This window comes from Orbicella faveolata, unplaced genomic scaffold, assembly GCF_042242905.1.
Source record: "Orbicella faveolata isolate gen_17 unplaced genomic scaffold, um_ofav_v1 contig_13, whole genome shotgun sequence".
In the NCBI taxonomy this organism is placed as follows: domain Eukaryota; kingdom Metazoa; phylum Cnidaria; class Anthozoa; order Scleractinia; family Merulinidae; genus Orbicella; species Orbicella faveolata.
Genome location: NW_028301540.1, coordinates 25,655,001 through 25,669,166, shown reverse-complemented (window position 1 = coordinate 25,669,166; position 14,166 = coordinate 25,655,001). Strand labels below are relative to the sequence as shown.

Sequence of the window (14,166 nt, the reverse complement as noted above, 5' to 3'; positions counted from 1 at the left end):
GGTTTGAGATTATTCAAACTCAGAAGACAAACAATATGAGCAGAAAAACTCACCGCCAAGTTAAAAAAATTCAAATCAAAAATCTCACATATCCTGGGTTGGCTTAATCAGACTTTGAACAACCCGACCTGAAAAAAATTCAGGTTAACGCTAACGCTAACCAGTTAACGCTAACCCAGGCTTAAAAGTTAGCCGAAGTATCAATTTTTCGTGTATAAAAATGTTTTTCACTGCTTATGTTTTGTGTGGTTTGAGATTATTCAAACTCAGAAGACAAATAATATGAGCAGAAAAACTCACCGCCAAGTTAAAAAATTCAAATCAATAACCCGACCCAGGAGCTCCGCTTTTAGGCTTGCTTTCATTCTAAAACGCATCAAATGTTTTCCATTCACGCCACTCAGGAGAAATTTAAAAATGCAACAATAACTGATCATTTTACATTTGTGTTTGAGTAAAACTCGCGCAGGGGAAAATCGTGATGATCGTGACGTCATCTTTTTCGAAAAGCTTCGTTTTCAAAATGTTTTCTGTCCTAACTACAACGCAAAGCCGGCGTTTTCAAATTCCTCCGGTGTGAAGAGCGTTTTCAAAAAGCTCCGTTTTCGTGACAGATTAATGTTGACGGAAGGCTTAACCAGAGAAATAAAGTACTCCGGCGTAGTATGGACGAGGTCTGGGTCGACTTGTTTTTCACTGGCTATTTAAGCATCAAAAATTGCCACTGTTTACAGACCATCCATTTTCCACTGTATAATTTGAGTGCGGGCTCCCAACCACTTCGATTTACTCGAAGCTAAATGTTTACGTGTATTTTACCCTAAACGATACATATCGCAAGGTACACAAGGGATAGATGAAAGCTTTCGTTTAAAGAAAACAGGGATGACCTGCTGATCAACGTGCTTCAGGAGAATTTAATGCACAGGAGTTCAACACGTCAAAATATAGCCTAGTCGATAATTTGTTCCATTCGAGACATTAAGAACTGACAGCGTATTGTCAATCTTTACATATTCAGAAAGGTAATGTTTCCTGTGGAAATCTAGCTTGCTTTTGTTTACGTGACCTAGCCGGTGATATCAACACAATTGCCTCACGGTAGTGTAAAGAGAGTAAAGCTAAAAAATACATGTTCATGAGAATAAGGGTAAGTAGATTTCTTGGGACGCCGGGTTTGGCTTTAGTTTGAAGACTAGACCAAATTGGTGATGTTGTGAAAATCGCCCTACGGCATTCTGAATTTGATACTAGCCAGTTCTTAGGAAAGCTAAAGCAAAAAACTGTGTTTTGACGAGAATAAAGTACCTATAAATTTTTTAGCAAAGTTTTATTTGGGCATTGAAAATATAGAAGGATTAGCCTTTGATTTAAAGGGAATTTTGTCAGAATCTTTTGGCAATTCTGCTTTTCATTTATTTAGATCTGTATTAATACTTGCAGACCTAATGCTAATACTTAAAAACCTAACAATCGTTGAAAAGACGCTTTTAAGAAAAAAGATATTTTTAATTTCAAACTCCCGAGCCGAGTTTGCACGAGAATTCGCTGACGGGTACATATTATCTTGACTCTAAAATGTTGAAATCTGGACTGACAAGAAAATATATAAATGTACTACTGACTCAGTGAGTGTATATTGAATTAATGCCGGGAGATTCAGCAGTAATTTGACAGACCTTCTATGAACTACTGAGGTGCAGCATATGTCCTTGCTGAATTTAAGTTTTTACCACCGTGGAGGAGCCCAACCTGCTATTTTTTTGATAGCATAATTTGAAGCCTATGTAAAATAACTTAGAAAGGCACTTAAACTGAAATCGGAATGACGTTTAAGTTCGCTTCTGGCTAAATTCCACATACCGCCTAAAAGACGTCTACAAAATATCTTCTTGTTCACGACATGTCAAAAAGTCCAGTGAAAGTGATTCAAAACAGAAAAAAGGTTTTCAGCACCAGATTTGCTTTTATTTTGTCATTCAGTAACACCGTTTTTAGTGGAAATATTATCAAATCATGCCGAAATTTTTCCAATGTTTTACTTCGGGCTTCTAGCGTCTGGAAAGTGTAGCACTTTTCAGTTTATGCAGTTGAAATTGATTCAGCAGCTTTTATAGAATAATACACATTTAGTGATTTTCGTGTTATTTGACCTTATACAAACAAAATTGTTTCTCTTCCCTTCGTATACAAATTTGTCGAAAATTCACCGAATCGACGTCGCAGCTGCGTGTAATGTTTTACTTCATATTCACCTTGGATATCAACGTGATAAGGCGGTGAATAAAATCCATATCAAGAGGGTATATGGTACGGGAATGACAGGATATCACTCCGCGATGAACACGCGAGATCTGCTCATCTTCAGTTTTCCCTTACCTAAAATATTTACACTGCAAAACCATGCCAGGCAACGATCATACTGGCGTTAAGCACTTGTGAGAAATAACTTTCTTTTGACTGTTTACGACGCCAAGTAATATTAGGTACGGCTTTTTATTGTCTAGACGCGAGTCTTTTAATGGAAAATACACCACTCGTCAAATTCATACGAAACTATTTCTAGAACCCGAGTGGGGTTTTGTCCATAACTTCACTAGTGAGGATATTGATGATGCCATTTCCCGCTTTTTGAGGGTTGTTTGACGGTTCCAACAGTCATTGTGTCAATAAAATGAAAAGAAAACTACACAGTGGCTTGAAGATACGAATAATTATCATTTACTCGCATTAAAAACAAGATTATACTCACTCGCTGCGTTCGTCCGTAAAGTACTGTTTTTACTACTCAAAAATAAAGTTAATATCTTCGGTCCGCCGTATAATATTTATGTTAGCGTGTTTATAATCCACCAAATATTTTCGCTCGCATCCAATTGGTCTAAACATGACTGAATTTGCCCAGCTTAAACTGGGGAATACCGATATATATTCCTCCAATTTTGAAAAGATCCCGCGAGTTTTGAAAATTTTCGGAAGGAAATAAACACAATTGCTTCTATTTGACTTTTTCTCGAGATTCGCTCTCGGAAAACTGTTCGCGTAATGTCCGCGGACAAATATCCCAGCATATGTTCGTGCCAAGTGGAGGCTTTTATTCATCTACAATTATGATTATCATAGTAAGCGGTATTGTCCACACTTACATAATATTCTAAGAGTTTTTAAGAAAACGGCCGACAAGCTTAAATGTATGCTAAGCTTGATGGTTGTGAACAAGAAGTCCATAATTCCGCCAAAATATAAAACACTCGACTCCGTATCATGCCCATGGCTCCCGAAAAACCTCTACGCTTGGGAATGTTAGGTTGGTTGCCGTTGGGGTTCTTTCAGAAAAGTTGGGTGGGGTTGTGCGGACTACTTCCCAAAACCCTTACTCTATTTATGACCAAAATCTGCGAGTTTTGCTACCCTATATATGACCTAACCAAAAATTCGATACCCTATTTATGACCGTTGCGGCTGGCACAGTTACCCTAAACATAAGTCATGAAGGGCTTTTGTTGACGGTCTTATTGATAATGATGAAAAAGTAGCTTCGTCCAAGAAACATACCCAATTCGAGACTAGAGTGCTAAAACCATACCTATATAGCCCATATAAGGGAGTACCGCCTCCCCTGCCCCCCTTCCCCCATTAGGGTTGGTAGACCCTTGATAACGACGTGCTTAAAGCCTTGTTGGCGCGAGAGGCGAAATGACGATGGCCTGTGTTGTTGAGTGGTATTTAAATTTTGTTACGCACAAAGGCATGCAGGTGTGTCTTGTGTAAATAAGACCGATATTTAGGATCAAACTCTGCTTTCTGATTACATTCGTTCGTGCTGTTTGAGGCGATGTGTCTATTAAAGTGCTCGGAAAACTTCACTGGTATGAACTCTACTGCAAACCAGGCGTGCGAACTGTTCGCTGTTAATTCACCGTCTGTAAAATACCTAAAGACGCTTGCTTATGGTATAATCATGTTATTTTCTCTGCTTGGAAATACAGCTATAATCGTCATAGTTTTGAAAAACAAACGAATGCGGACAACGACAAATTACCTCATTGTCAACATGGCCGCATCTGACCTTTTAATCTCTTCTTTTGCCGTGCCCAGAGAACTTACGGAAATTTACACTGGTCTTCGCAGATGGCTCGTAGACGGAATAGCAGGTTTGATTCTGTGTAAGCTTGTCTATGTCTTTCAAGACATTTCTACCGCGGTGTCCATCCAAAGCCTTGTTGTTATGGCCATTGACAGATATCACGGAGTGGTTTTCCCATTTCGCCCTCCGATTGCAACAGCCAAAGTTTGTAAGGTTGTGATTCCAGTTATTTGGACTGTGGCGCTTGGTGTGCACGGCGTTTATTTTTACACTGTACGGCTGATGGTACAAGATAACAAGACTTACTGCTCTTTCAGCTGGGTGTCAAAGTTTGAAGAACGACAGACACAGGAGCATTACTTTATTTTCATTTCAGTGTTTCTGTTTTTGTTACCTTTGTGTGTGATTTTTTCCTTATATGCACTTATTGTCTTAGAGCTGAGAAAACGTCAGCGTGCTGGAAGTGCATCAGTATTGAGTAACCAAAGACGGCGGGAAGATTGGGCAGTAATGAAAAAGATCCTATGCATAGTTTTCCTTTTCATTTTATGCATAACCCCGATCACTATTGCAGCACTTCTTTTTTATTTTGTATGGGACTGGCATATTCCTTGCGGAATGGACAAATTATTTCAGGCAGCGAAGTTCTTTTTCTACTCGAATGCTTCTTTAAATCCATGTGTGTATTTTGCTTTAAATGATAAATATCGCAAGGGATTGAAAGATTTGTTAAGACGGAATCGCTCTCTTGCAGAAAACAGGAATGGCTTGCCGATGAACATGCTTCAGGACAGAGAAAATACAGTCTGGTCAATAAGGCGGGATTATTCAGAAATGGGGAGTTAGCTTGATATTTGAAAATGTGGTATTGCCAAGATTAATGTTTTCGGTTAGCTAATATTTCCTGTGAAAAATTGGTTTTAGTTTGTGTGTCCTAGCCGATGATGTTAACACAATTTCCTTAGGGTATTCCAAAGAAGGTAAAGTTAAAAATGTTTTAATGAGAAAAGCGTCCGTTGTCTTTTCAAGTAGCTCTATTTGGATGGTGCTGTTTTAGTTTTTAAAAGCAGACCTAATTGGTGTTGTCGTGAAAATCGCCTTAGGTTACATGTATTATGAATTTGATACCGGCCCAGTTTTTAGGAGAGCTAAAGCAACAACGATTTTTGACGAGAATAGAGCAGAGCCCCTATGAATCTTTCAACAAAAAATTTTTGAATAGGTAAATAGAGGGGTCAGCGAGTGATTCAAAGGTAATTTTGTGACAATTTTCTCCACATTTTTTTAAAAATTAGATTAGTCATTGTGGCACTAAAGAGATAAAAGACTTTTTAGTACCGGATTTAGTTGTCGTCTCCACATTACCAATACCCCTGTTACAGGAAATTTAATCCAACGTTTCCGAACTATTTCCAACGTGTGGAAATTATCTGCAGCACATTTTACGATTCATTCGAAAATTATTCAGCAGCTGAATGTGGGGTTTTAGAGAATAATACACATTTCTATTTATTTTTTTACTTAGAGGGCTTTATACAAACAAAATAATATTGTTGCTTTATCTGTTGGAAAAACATTTGCCCTGAGTCTTCCAATCAAAATCGCAGCTACATATATTTATGTAAGCTCGTTTAAAAGCAGGTGCTGTTTTGTTTTGTTGGTGGGTGTCATTGTGATAAAGCGTGGCTAAAATTCTGTCATAGCTTGTCACAAGTATAGTGATATGGTATCACTTCCTGGGGAATGATACGATATCGTTTCTTGATGGACACGCGGGTCCTGTTGGCGTTTGGTCGCAATCTTTAATTTCTCTGTTCAAATGTTTAAAACTGCGAAACCTGGGAACAGTCGTGTTTACGTAATGCACTTTGTCAGTTTGTTTGTTGGCTGTTTGACACTAACGCGAAGCAAACATTAAATACAGCTTTATTGATCATCGTGATGGTCCGTATTGTTCAAAATTGTAAAACATACTAAGAGCTTTAAAGCTTTACGAAAGTCGCTGGTGAAGGTTTTCAGCACTCGCTACTTTATGGATCGATAAGTACCACAGCCTTGTATTATATGATGCTTAAATAATGGCATCAAACGAGTACTGAAAATCATTGGAGAACGGAAACTGATCATCGTCCTAGGATAATACGTTATGATAACAACAATGCAAACTTTCAAAAACAGCCTTAATGCTAGCTTTAATTCCTTATGATTCACGAGATGATTCCAAAAAGCACTAACCGGGTACAAGAAAGAACTGATAGAAGTTGTATAGATGCAACTTTGGAAATTGCAGAGGACTAAACCAAGGTGGGCAAGACCACTTTAAGGACAAACGTGCGGGGTTTAATATGTAAATGTAGCTTTCTAGCAGTTTTTCTTGATCAGACGTGACACCAATTAGCTTGCTACTTCAATTCTAATAGAAAATTTCAGCTGGCGAATAACATCCAGTGGTAGATTTAATTGAATATCAACCTAGCGATATTTCATGAAATAGAATTCTAATGCGACGGAAGCAGTGAATCTGAATATACCTTTTATGAATATAAAATCTCAACATGCAGTAAGAGCTGCTTAAATGTGAATTTTATTATTGCGCTCTGTCTTTTCGCAATGTTCAGAAGTCTTGGTTAGGTCTTGGTAAGTTGTAATTATAACATTTTCCCCGTCCTTGATTATTTTGGACGTCATTATAGTCGTTAAATATTAGCTTTCTTCAACGTGACAAAGGGATACAACTGGAAATTTCTTTGTTTGGTAATATAACAATTATAACGTAATGAATGAAAAACGTAATCCATTGGCAGCGAATTTCGATGAAAATGCTCCCAGTTTTTTGAGCATTTACCACGCATTGATATTAAAAATGTTGCTGAACAGTAATTGAACGTCCAAAGGCGGTTTTCAGATTATCGAAGAGGACTGAGAAAGGATTCAAATGGAAAAAAAGTTAAGAATAAATACATTAGGGAAAGATACTCTCGAACGCAGAAGAAAGAACGCCAAACTGATTATGCAGAATATTGAGGAGACAGGGCATGATCAAATCAACTTTGCTTCAGCGTTCTTCTTTTTACATTTGTCGGCCGAAGTAACTGGTCTTCTTTCATCACCAGCGATGATTTAACTCGAATTCTTCGTGGTTTATCTCACTGTGCTTGGCAGAATAGCCTTGAAATCGTTACCCTGGCGATATGGCAGTGCTAAAATAGAGTTTTTAAAGAAGAAGTGGACGGCAAATCAAAATTATTCAATATGGAAGGCAAATTTCCACTTCCACACAAAATAGAACGGATGCTGTAAATGTTTGTCGCGCATCGCGCAAAATGCAATTGCGACCCATTCGACAGCGGCGCAGATGTTGTCAAGAACTTTGGCGTTTTCTTGGAAACTTTTAGCGTGTGGATGGAATGCCGGATCTAGTGTAGCGGCTGAATGTTCAACAAAAGAAGATCAACAAAAGCCCTTCGCAAATTATGTTTATGGTAATTTAACATTGGTCTGAACTAAGGAACTTATTATAACGCAGGTCTGAAACAGGGTTTTGATTTAAGGGTTAGGTCATAAATAGGGTTTCGAATTTTTGGTCAGGTCATAAATAGGGTAGGGAATATCGCAGATTTTGGTCATAAGGGTAAGGGTAAGGGTTTTGGGAAGCAGGCCGCACACTCCCACCCGATTTTTCTGGGTGTACCCCCCCCCCCCCCCACTCGGGGTGAAATCTAGTCAGCTTTAGTTTACGTGACCTAGCCGGTGATATTAACACAATTGCCTCAGGATAGTCTTAAAAGAGTAAAGCTAAAAAATATGTGTTTATGACAAAAAGGGGTTTGTAGGAAGTGTTATTCCTTACGGCATTCTGAATTTGACACCAGCAAGTTTTTCAAAAAGCTAAGCAAAAACTTTGTTTAGAAGAGAAAAGAGTCTCTATAAATCTTTTAACAAAGTTTTATATGGACAGTGGAAATATAGAAGGGTTAGCCTTTGATTTAATAAAGGGAATTTTGTCAGAATCTTTTGGCAGTTCTGCGTTTAGATCTGTACTAATACTTGCAAACCTAATACTATTACTTAAGGACCTAGCAATGGTTGAAAAGCCGCTTTTAGGTAACAAAAATTATTTTAAATTTCAAACTCCCGAGTCAGTTTGCAGGAGAACTCGCTGACACGTACATATTACCTTGACTCTAAAATGTTGACATCTGGACTGACAAGGAAAATCTACAACTGACTCGGTGAAATGTATATTGAGTTAATGCCGGGAGATTCAGCAGCAATTTGATAGACCTTGCATGGACTTGATGCACCATATGTCCTTGCTGAATTTACGTTTTTGCCATCATTGACGGACCCAACGCGACCTGCTTTCTTTTAATAGCATAATGTAAAGGCTATGTAAAATAACTTGGAAAGGCACTTAAAATCGGAATGACGTTTAAGTTCGCTTCTGGCTAAACTGAATTTATATTCCACATACCGCTTAAAAGACGTCTACAAAATATGTTCTTGTTCACAACATGTCAAAAAGTTCAGTGAAAGTGATTGAAAAAAGAATTGTGGCACAAAACAGATAAAAGGTTTTGAGCATCAGATTTGCTTTTCTTTTGTCATTCTTAACACCGTTTTTAATAGAAATTCTAAATTATCAAATCATCCCGAATTTTATCCTATTTTTCACTTCGCGTTTCCAGCGTCTGGGAATGCAGCACTTTTACGCAGTCGAAAGGCTTTTAGAGAATAAAACATATTTATAGTGCTTTTCACGGGATTATTTGTCTTAATACAAACAGAATTGTTGCTCTGTCCGTTGAATACAAATTTGTTGAAAATTCACCGAATCGACAACCTGTATTGTTTAACTACGTATTCACCGTGAGTATTAATGTGATAATTGTTCCCGATGTAGTTTCGCATGAATTTCCCTAGTGGTGTATTTTTCGATATTTTCCATTAAAACACTCGTGTCTAGATAATAAAAAGCCGTATCTAATCTTCCTTGGCGTTGTAAACAGTGAGAAAACAGTTATTTCTCACATTGCCTATCGCAGGTATGATCTGTTCCTGGTTTCGCAATGTAATATGTTTTAATTAAAGGAAAGCTGAGGATGGTGACTACACGAAAGCAGTCCTCGCGTGTTCATCGCGGAGTAATATCATGTCATTCTCTTGTCATCACTAACCTGATAATATTGTCCACGGGCGCTTACCAGTTGTCACAATAAACCGGTTGGGATGACCATTGAATAATGGTAAGGGTTTTTCCAAAATCAGGAAACAAACCGAACGAGATGGCGCTTACCATTTGCAATTCGATTTCTCGTAATTACTTGCCGCTGATGAGAGACTGGAAACTAGAAAGTTTAGCAAATGGTAAAGAAATTTCCACCGTTCCGTTCCGAACGGAAAAAGAGGACTACCTCTGAAGGTAGTCTACAATTTCCGAACGGATTTTCCAGAAAATTACAGTTCCATTTGACTTTCAACCGAAATTTCCGGACTTTTTTGCTAAATGGTAAACACCCCATATCTGCCACTAGTAAGAATTTTGATGACGTCATTTCCCGCTTATTAGTGTTGTTAAAGGGTGACTTCAAGATACGAATATTACTTTGTCGTCTTAAAAACATGATTTTACTCAAACACTGGTCACAACATCAAATGGGACCATTTTGACATTTTGGCGTCCAGCAAGACTGACTACCATTGTCAGGTTAAGGAGACCTTGTTTATTCAGGAGTTGCAGCCAGCATTGAAGGCCAATGTCAAGAGTGAAAAACTTTCACTTTATTATGAAAGCTTTTCCATTGTGTCACTTAACAGACAATTTCCGTTTGAAACGTCTTAAATTTCTACTCCAGATGTTTTCTGTCTAGGTTCCAGACCCCCACTGATACATATAAAGAGCTTTCCAAAAAATTTTTACGCTTATACTTTTGAAAATGTATGTTGCCTACCATACGAAACGTCAAGTTGATTAAATGCATGTTTTTTAAATGTTTATCACCGCTGTTTGCATTATATTTTTAATCAAGATTTTACTCACTTGCTGCATTCGCCCGTGAAGTATTGTTTTTACCACTCGAAAATAAAATTCAGATCTTCGCTCCACCGTGTAATGCTAATTTTTATTATAAAGACACGAGTGTTTTAATGGAGAACACATGCCCACCACTCGTGAAATTCATGCGAAGCTACATCCGGGAGCCGAGCGGGTCTTTAATTCAAATATTAGCACAGATCTAATTACATCAAACGTAGAAAATCAAGATTCCGACAAAATTACCTTTAAAATCACACGCTAATTGCTCTATATTTTAACTGTCCAGATAAAACTTTATCAGAAAATTCATTGGAACTCTATTCTTGTGAAAACACCCGCTTATTGCTATCAGTTTTCCTTTCAAAAGTGGCCGGTATCAAATTCACAATACCCTAAGGCTACTTTTACCACATTACCACTTAGGTCTAGGATTTTAAAATAAAACCCTCATAAACACATATTTGTTAGCATTTCTCAGTTTCCTTAAAATGTTCTTAGGAAATTGGGTTAGCATTACCGGCTAGGTCAGGCAGACTAAAGCCGGCTAGATTTTTGAGGGAAGCTATCCAAATAAATAACCGCATTTCAATTATCAAGCTAAGTTTTCATTTATTAATCCCTCCAATACGGAACAAATTATCTACCAGACTGCCTTTTATTCTGTCGAAGGGTTTATATTGATGTGCATTTAGTTTTACTGAAGCACGATCATCGGTAATTCATTCCTGTTGTCTTCATACTACAGCTTTCGTCTTAATAAATTTTTCAATCCCTTTCGATATTTATTGTTTAAAGCAAAATAGAGGCATGGATTTAAAGCGGTGTTTGAGTAGAAAATGAACTTCACTGCCTGAAATAATTTGTCCATTCCGCAAGGTATATGCCAATCCCACACAAAATAAAAAAGAATTGCCGCAATAGTGACCGGGCTGATGCATGAAATGAAAAGAAAAACTATGCATAGGATCTTTTTCATCACTGCCCCATCTTCTCTCCGTCTTTGGTTACTCAATACTGATGCACTGCTTCCAGCACGCTGACGTTTTTTCAGCTCCAACAAAATAAGTGCATATAAAGAAAAAATCACACACAAAGGTAACAAAATTAAAAACACTGAAATGAAAATAAAGTAATGCTCCTGTGTCTGTCGTTCTTCAAACTTTGGCACCCAGCTGAAAGTGCAATAAGTCTTGTTATCTTGTACCATCAGTCGTACGGTGTAAAAATAAACGCTGTGCACACCAATCGCCACAGTCCAAATAACTGGAATCACAACCTTACAAACTTTGGATTTTGAAATCGGAGGCCGGAATGGGAAAACCACTCCGTGATATCTGTCGATGGCCATAACAACAAGGCTTTGGATGGACACCGCGGTAGAAATGTCTTGAAAGACGTAGACAAGCTTACACAGAATTAAACCTGCTAGTCCGTCTACGAGCCATCTGCGGAAACCTGTGTAAATTTCGGTGAGTTCTCTGGGCACGGCAAACGCAGAAATTAAAAGGTTAGATGCAGCCATATTGACAATCAGGTAATTTGTCGTTGTCCGCATTCGTTTGTTTTTCGAGACGATGATGATTACAGCTGTGTTTCCAAGCAGCGAAAATAGCATGATTATAGCATAAGCAAGCGTCTTTAGGTATTTTACAGACGGCGAGTTTTCAGCGAACAGTTCGCAACCCTGGTTTGCAGTAGAGTTCATACCGGTGAAGTTTTCTGAGCAGATTAATAGACACATCGCCTCAAACAACAGGAATGAATGTAATCAGAAAGCCAAGTTCATTCCCAAATATCAGTCTTATTTACACAAAAGACACCTGAAAACGTTTGTGGATGACAAATTTAAATACCATTTAACTATCACTACAGGGCATTATCAATTCGTGTCCTCAGGCCAGTTACATTGTCAACGAAATACTCTTTAACACAGACGTTTTTGAGAGATGGGCGGAGGTAGAGTTTTCTATTCTTTTGGCCGGTTTATAGACTTCTCGTTAAAAACGTCAGGTAGTGAATAACAAAACAAAGAGGTTATAAAATCATTGCTTAGAGGATAAACTCGAGCTACCGAAAGAGCCAACAAATTAACAAAATCTCTTTCATTTGCGTCGAAAAGCCCCGTTTGCTTCATCTTTGCTCAGTATTGCAAATGCATTAAAGTTCAGGTCAATACAGATAGCTTGAAGTAATAGCACGCCCACAAGGAAATATAATGCCTATTCATAAACAGCTGCAATTTAAAATTCTTTTGTACGCATTTAAATTTGCCCAGCTAATCTCGTTTGAGAGTAATAAATCTATTCGTTAAAGGTACAGCTACTTAATTAAGTCTTGTACTTAGCAGGTAAGCAATAAAGTTCATTAAAAGCAGCATATTCCTATTAAAAAATTATCAACGCTTGTTTGATGTAAATATCACTGGTAACCTCAGGTTGAATTTATATAATGAAGAGTTAACTAAAATGCAACCCCCGTGATGCTGTTTTTCTACGTGTCTAGTTTAATTAAGAACTGGTCAAAAACGACTTTAAAGCTATTCCGCTCGTGTGTAAAAAGTGACATATCGCTTCCCTGAGCTGTCAGAGAGTGATTTAATTAATTTAGCGGTCTTGATAAACAGGACTCGCAGATTATTTTCACAATCACGTTGACAATGATATCATAATGATTCTTATCGCTTATTTTCAATTCTTTATGTATTTCTAACTCGTTACTGATAAGCAGTAAAATACGGTAACAATAAGGAAACAGTTCACTTCGTCTGTTATTGATAAGAAAAAGGACCCAGTACTAACACGCGCGGTGTCTTGGTTCTAGCGTAACACCTTAGACGAAAGCTTACACAACTTAATCATAAAAATTACAATTTTCTCGGTTGTGATTGGCTTAAAAAACTCCTATTTTCCACTAATTCACTTGCCAAGTTTTTATCGGACAGTTCAGTAAGCCAAACACATTCAAAATTGTTGTTTAAATCAACCAATCACATTCAAAGTTGTAGCTTAAATCAACCAATCACAACCTTGGTTTGGAAACTTGGGGAGCATGCCCCCGGACCTCCCTAGCAAAGAGCGCCTCCGGCGCTGGATTTTCATTTCAATTGGGTCACCGATAATACAGTAGGAACCCCTCTATGCAAAAATGCTGGCTGCGCTCCTGGCTCAGTCCTGTTACCATTACTTATCACAACAAAAAGACTGATTGTCGCCCTTCCGAGTCATTTGTAGGAAAAGAAAAAGATATCATGTACAGACGTGTAGGAAAAAGAAAATTATCATTGCACTGGCCGGGAATCGAAGCCAGGCCTCCCGCGTGCCAGTGGAGAATTCTATCACTGAACCAGCAGTGCTGATGTGGAAGAAAAGTAGGATGTTTATAGCGATTTTATTTTACTTTGAAACATGTTTTCTCGAATGAGAAAAAATGGCTTCAAGAAAGGGCTTCCAGCACTTCATCCACTGTTTATATTTTTAATAAGTAATCATACGGTTTCGAGTTCAATTTGGACTTAATTTGCACGAGTGAGTGTTTCAAAAAGGTGAAACTGCACGAGCCGCTTATATTAATAGGAGATGCGGCCTTAGTTAACAGCGTACACTTCTGATATTAGATATCCATTTTATGGTCAATTGACACCTGCCAAAACAAGGTATCTCGTGACCATATTGCGAGCTCAAGTTTTGAGCTCATCGAGGTGACGTGTTTTTTAAAGTTAACCGCTGACCAAGTTCCAGCTTTTTGATTGGATCGCTCAAACCGGGTTAACTTACTGTAGTAAGGGTTGGGTTGTTCGGAACTGAGCCAGCTAACGCTAACCCAGGCTTAAAAGTTAACCGAAGTATCAATTTGTCTTGTATAAAAATGTTTTTCACTGCTTATGTTTTGTGTGGTTTGAGATTATTCAAACTCAGAAGACAAACAATATAAGCGGAAAAACACACTGCCAAGTTAAAACAATTCAAATCAAAATTCTCCCATATCCTGGGTTAGCTTAATCAGGCTTTGAACAACCCGACCTAGGAGCTCCACTTTTAGGCTT

At 38.0% G+C, this 14,166-nt stretch overlaps 2 protein-coding genes across 2 annotated transcripts; one reads left to right on the top strand and one right to left on the bottom strand.

The window, feature by feature from the left end:
- Positions 1-3,721: 3,721 nt before the first annotated feature.
- LOC149115787 (QRFP-like peptide receptor) lies at positions 3,722-6,224 on the top strand. The gene has a single exon (XM_089285190.1). It carries the CDS (start codon positions 3,836-3,838, stop codon positions 4,931-4,933), a length of 1,098 nt encoding a protein of 365 aa, XP_089141316.1. The 5' UTR covers positions 3,722-3,835; the 3' UTR covers positions 4,934-6,224.
- Positions 6,225-10,713: 4,489 nt separating this feature from the next.
- Positions 10,714-11,865, bottom strand: LOC149115786 (QRFP-like peptide receptor). Its single transcript, XM_089283849.1, has one exon. The coding sequence runs from the start codon at positions 11,863-11,865 to the stop codon at positions 10,864-10,866; it is 1,002 nt and encodes a 333-aa protein (XP_089139975.1). The 3' UTR covers positions 10,714-10,863.
- Between the last annotated feature and the right edge of the window lie 2,301 nt (positions 11,866-14,166).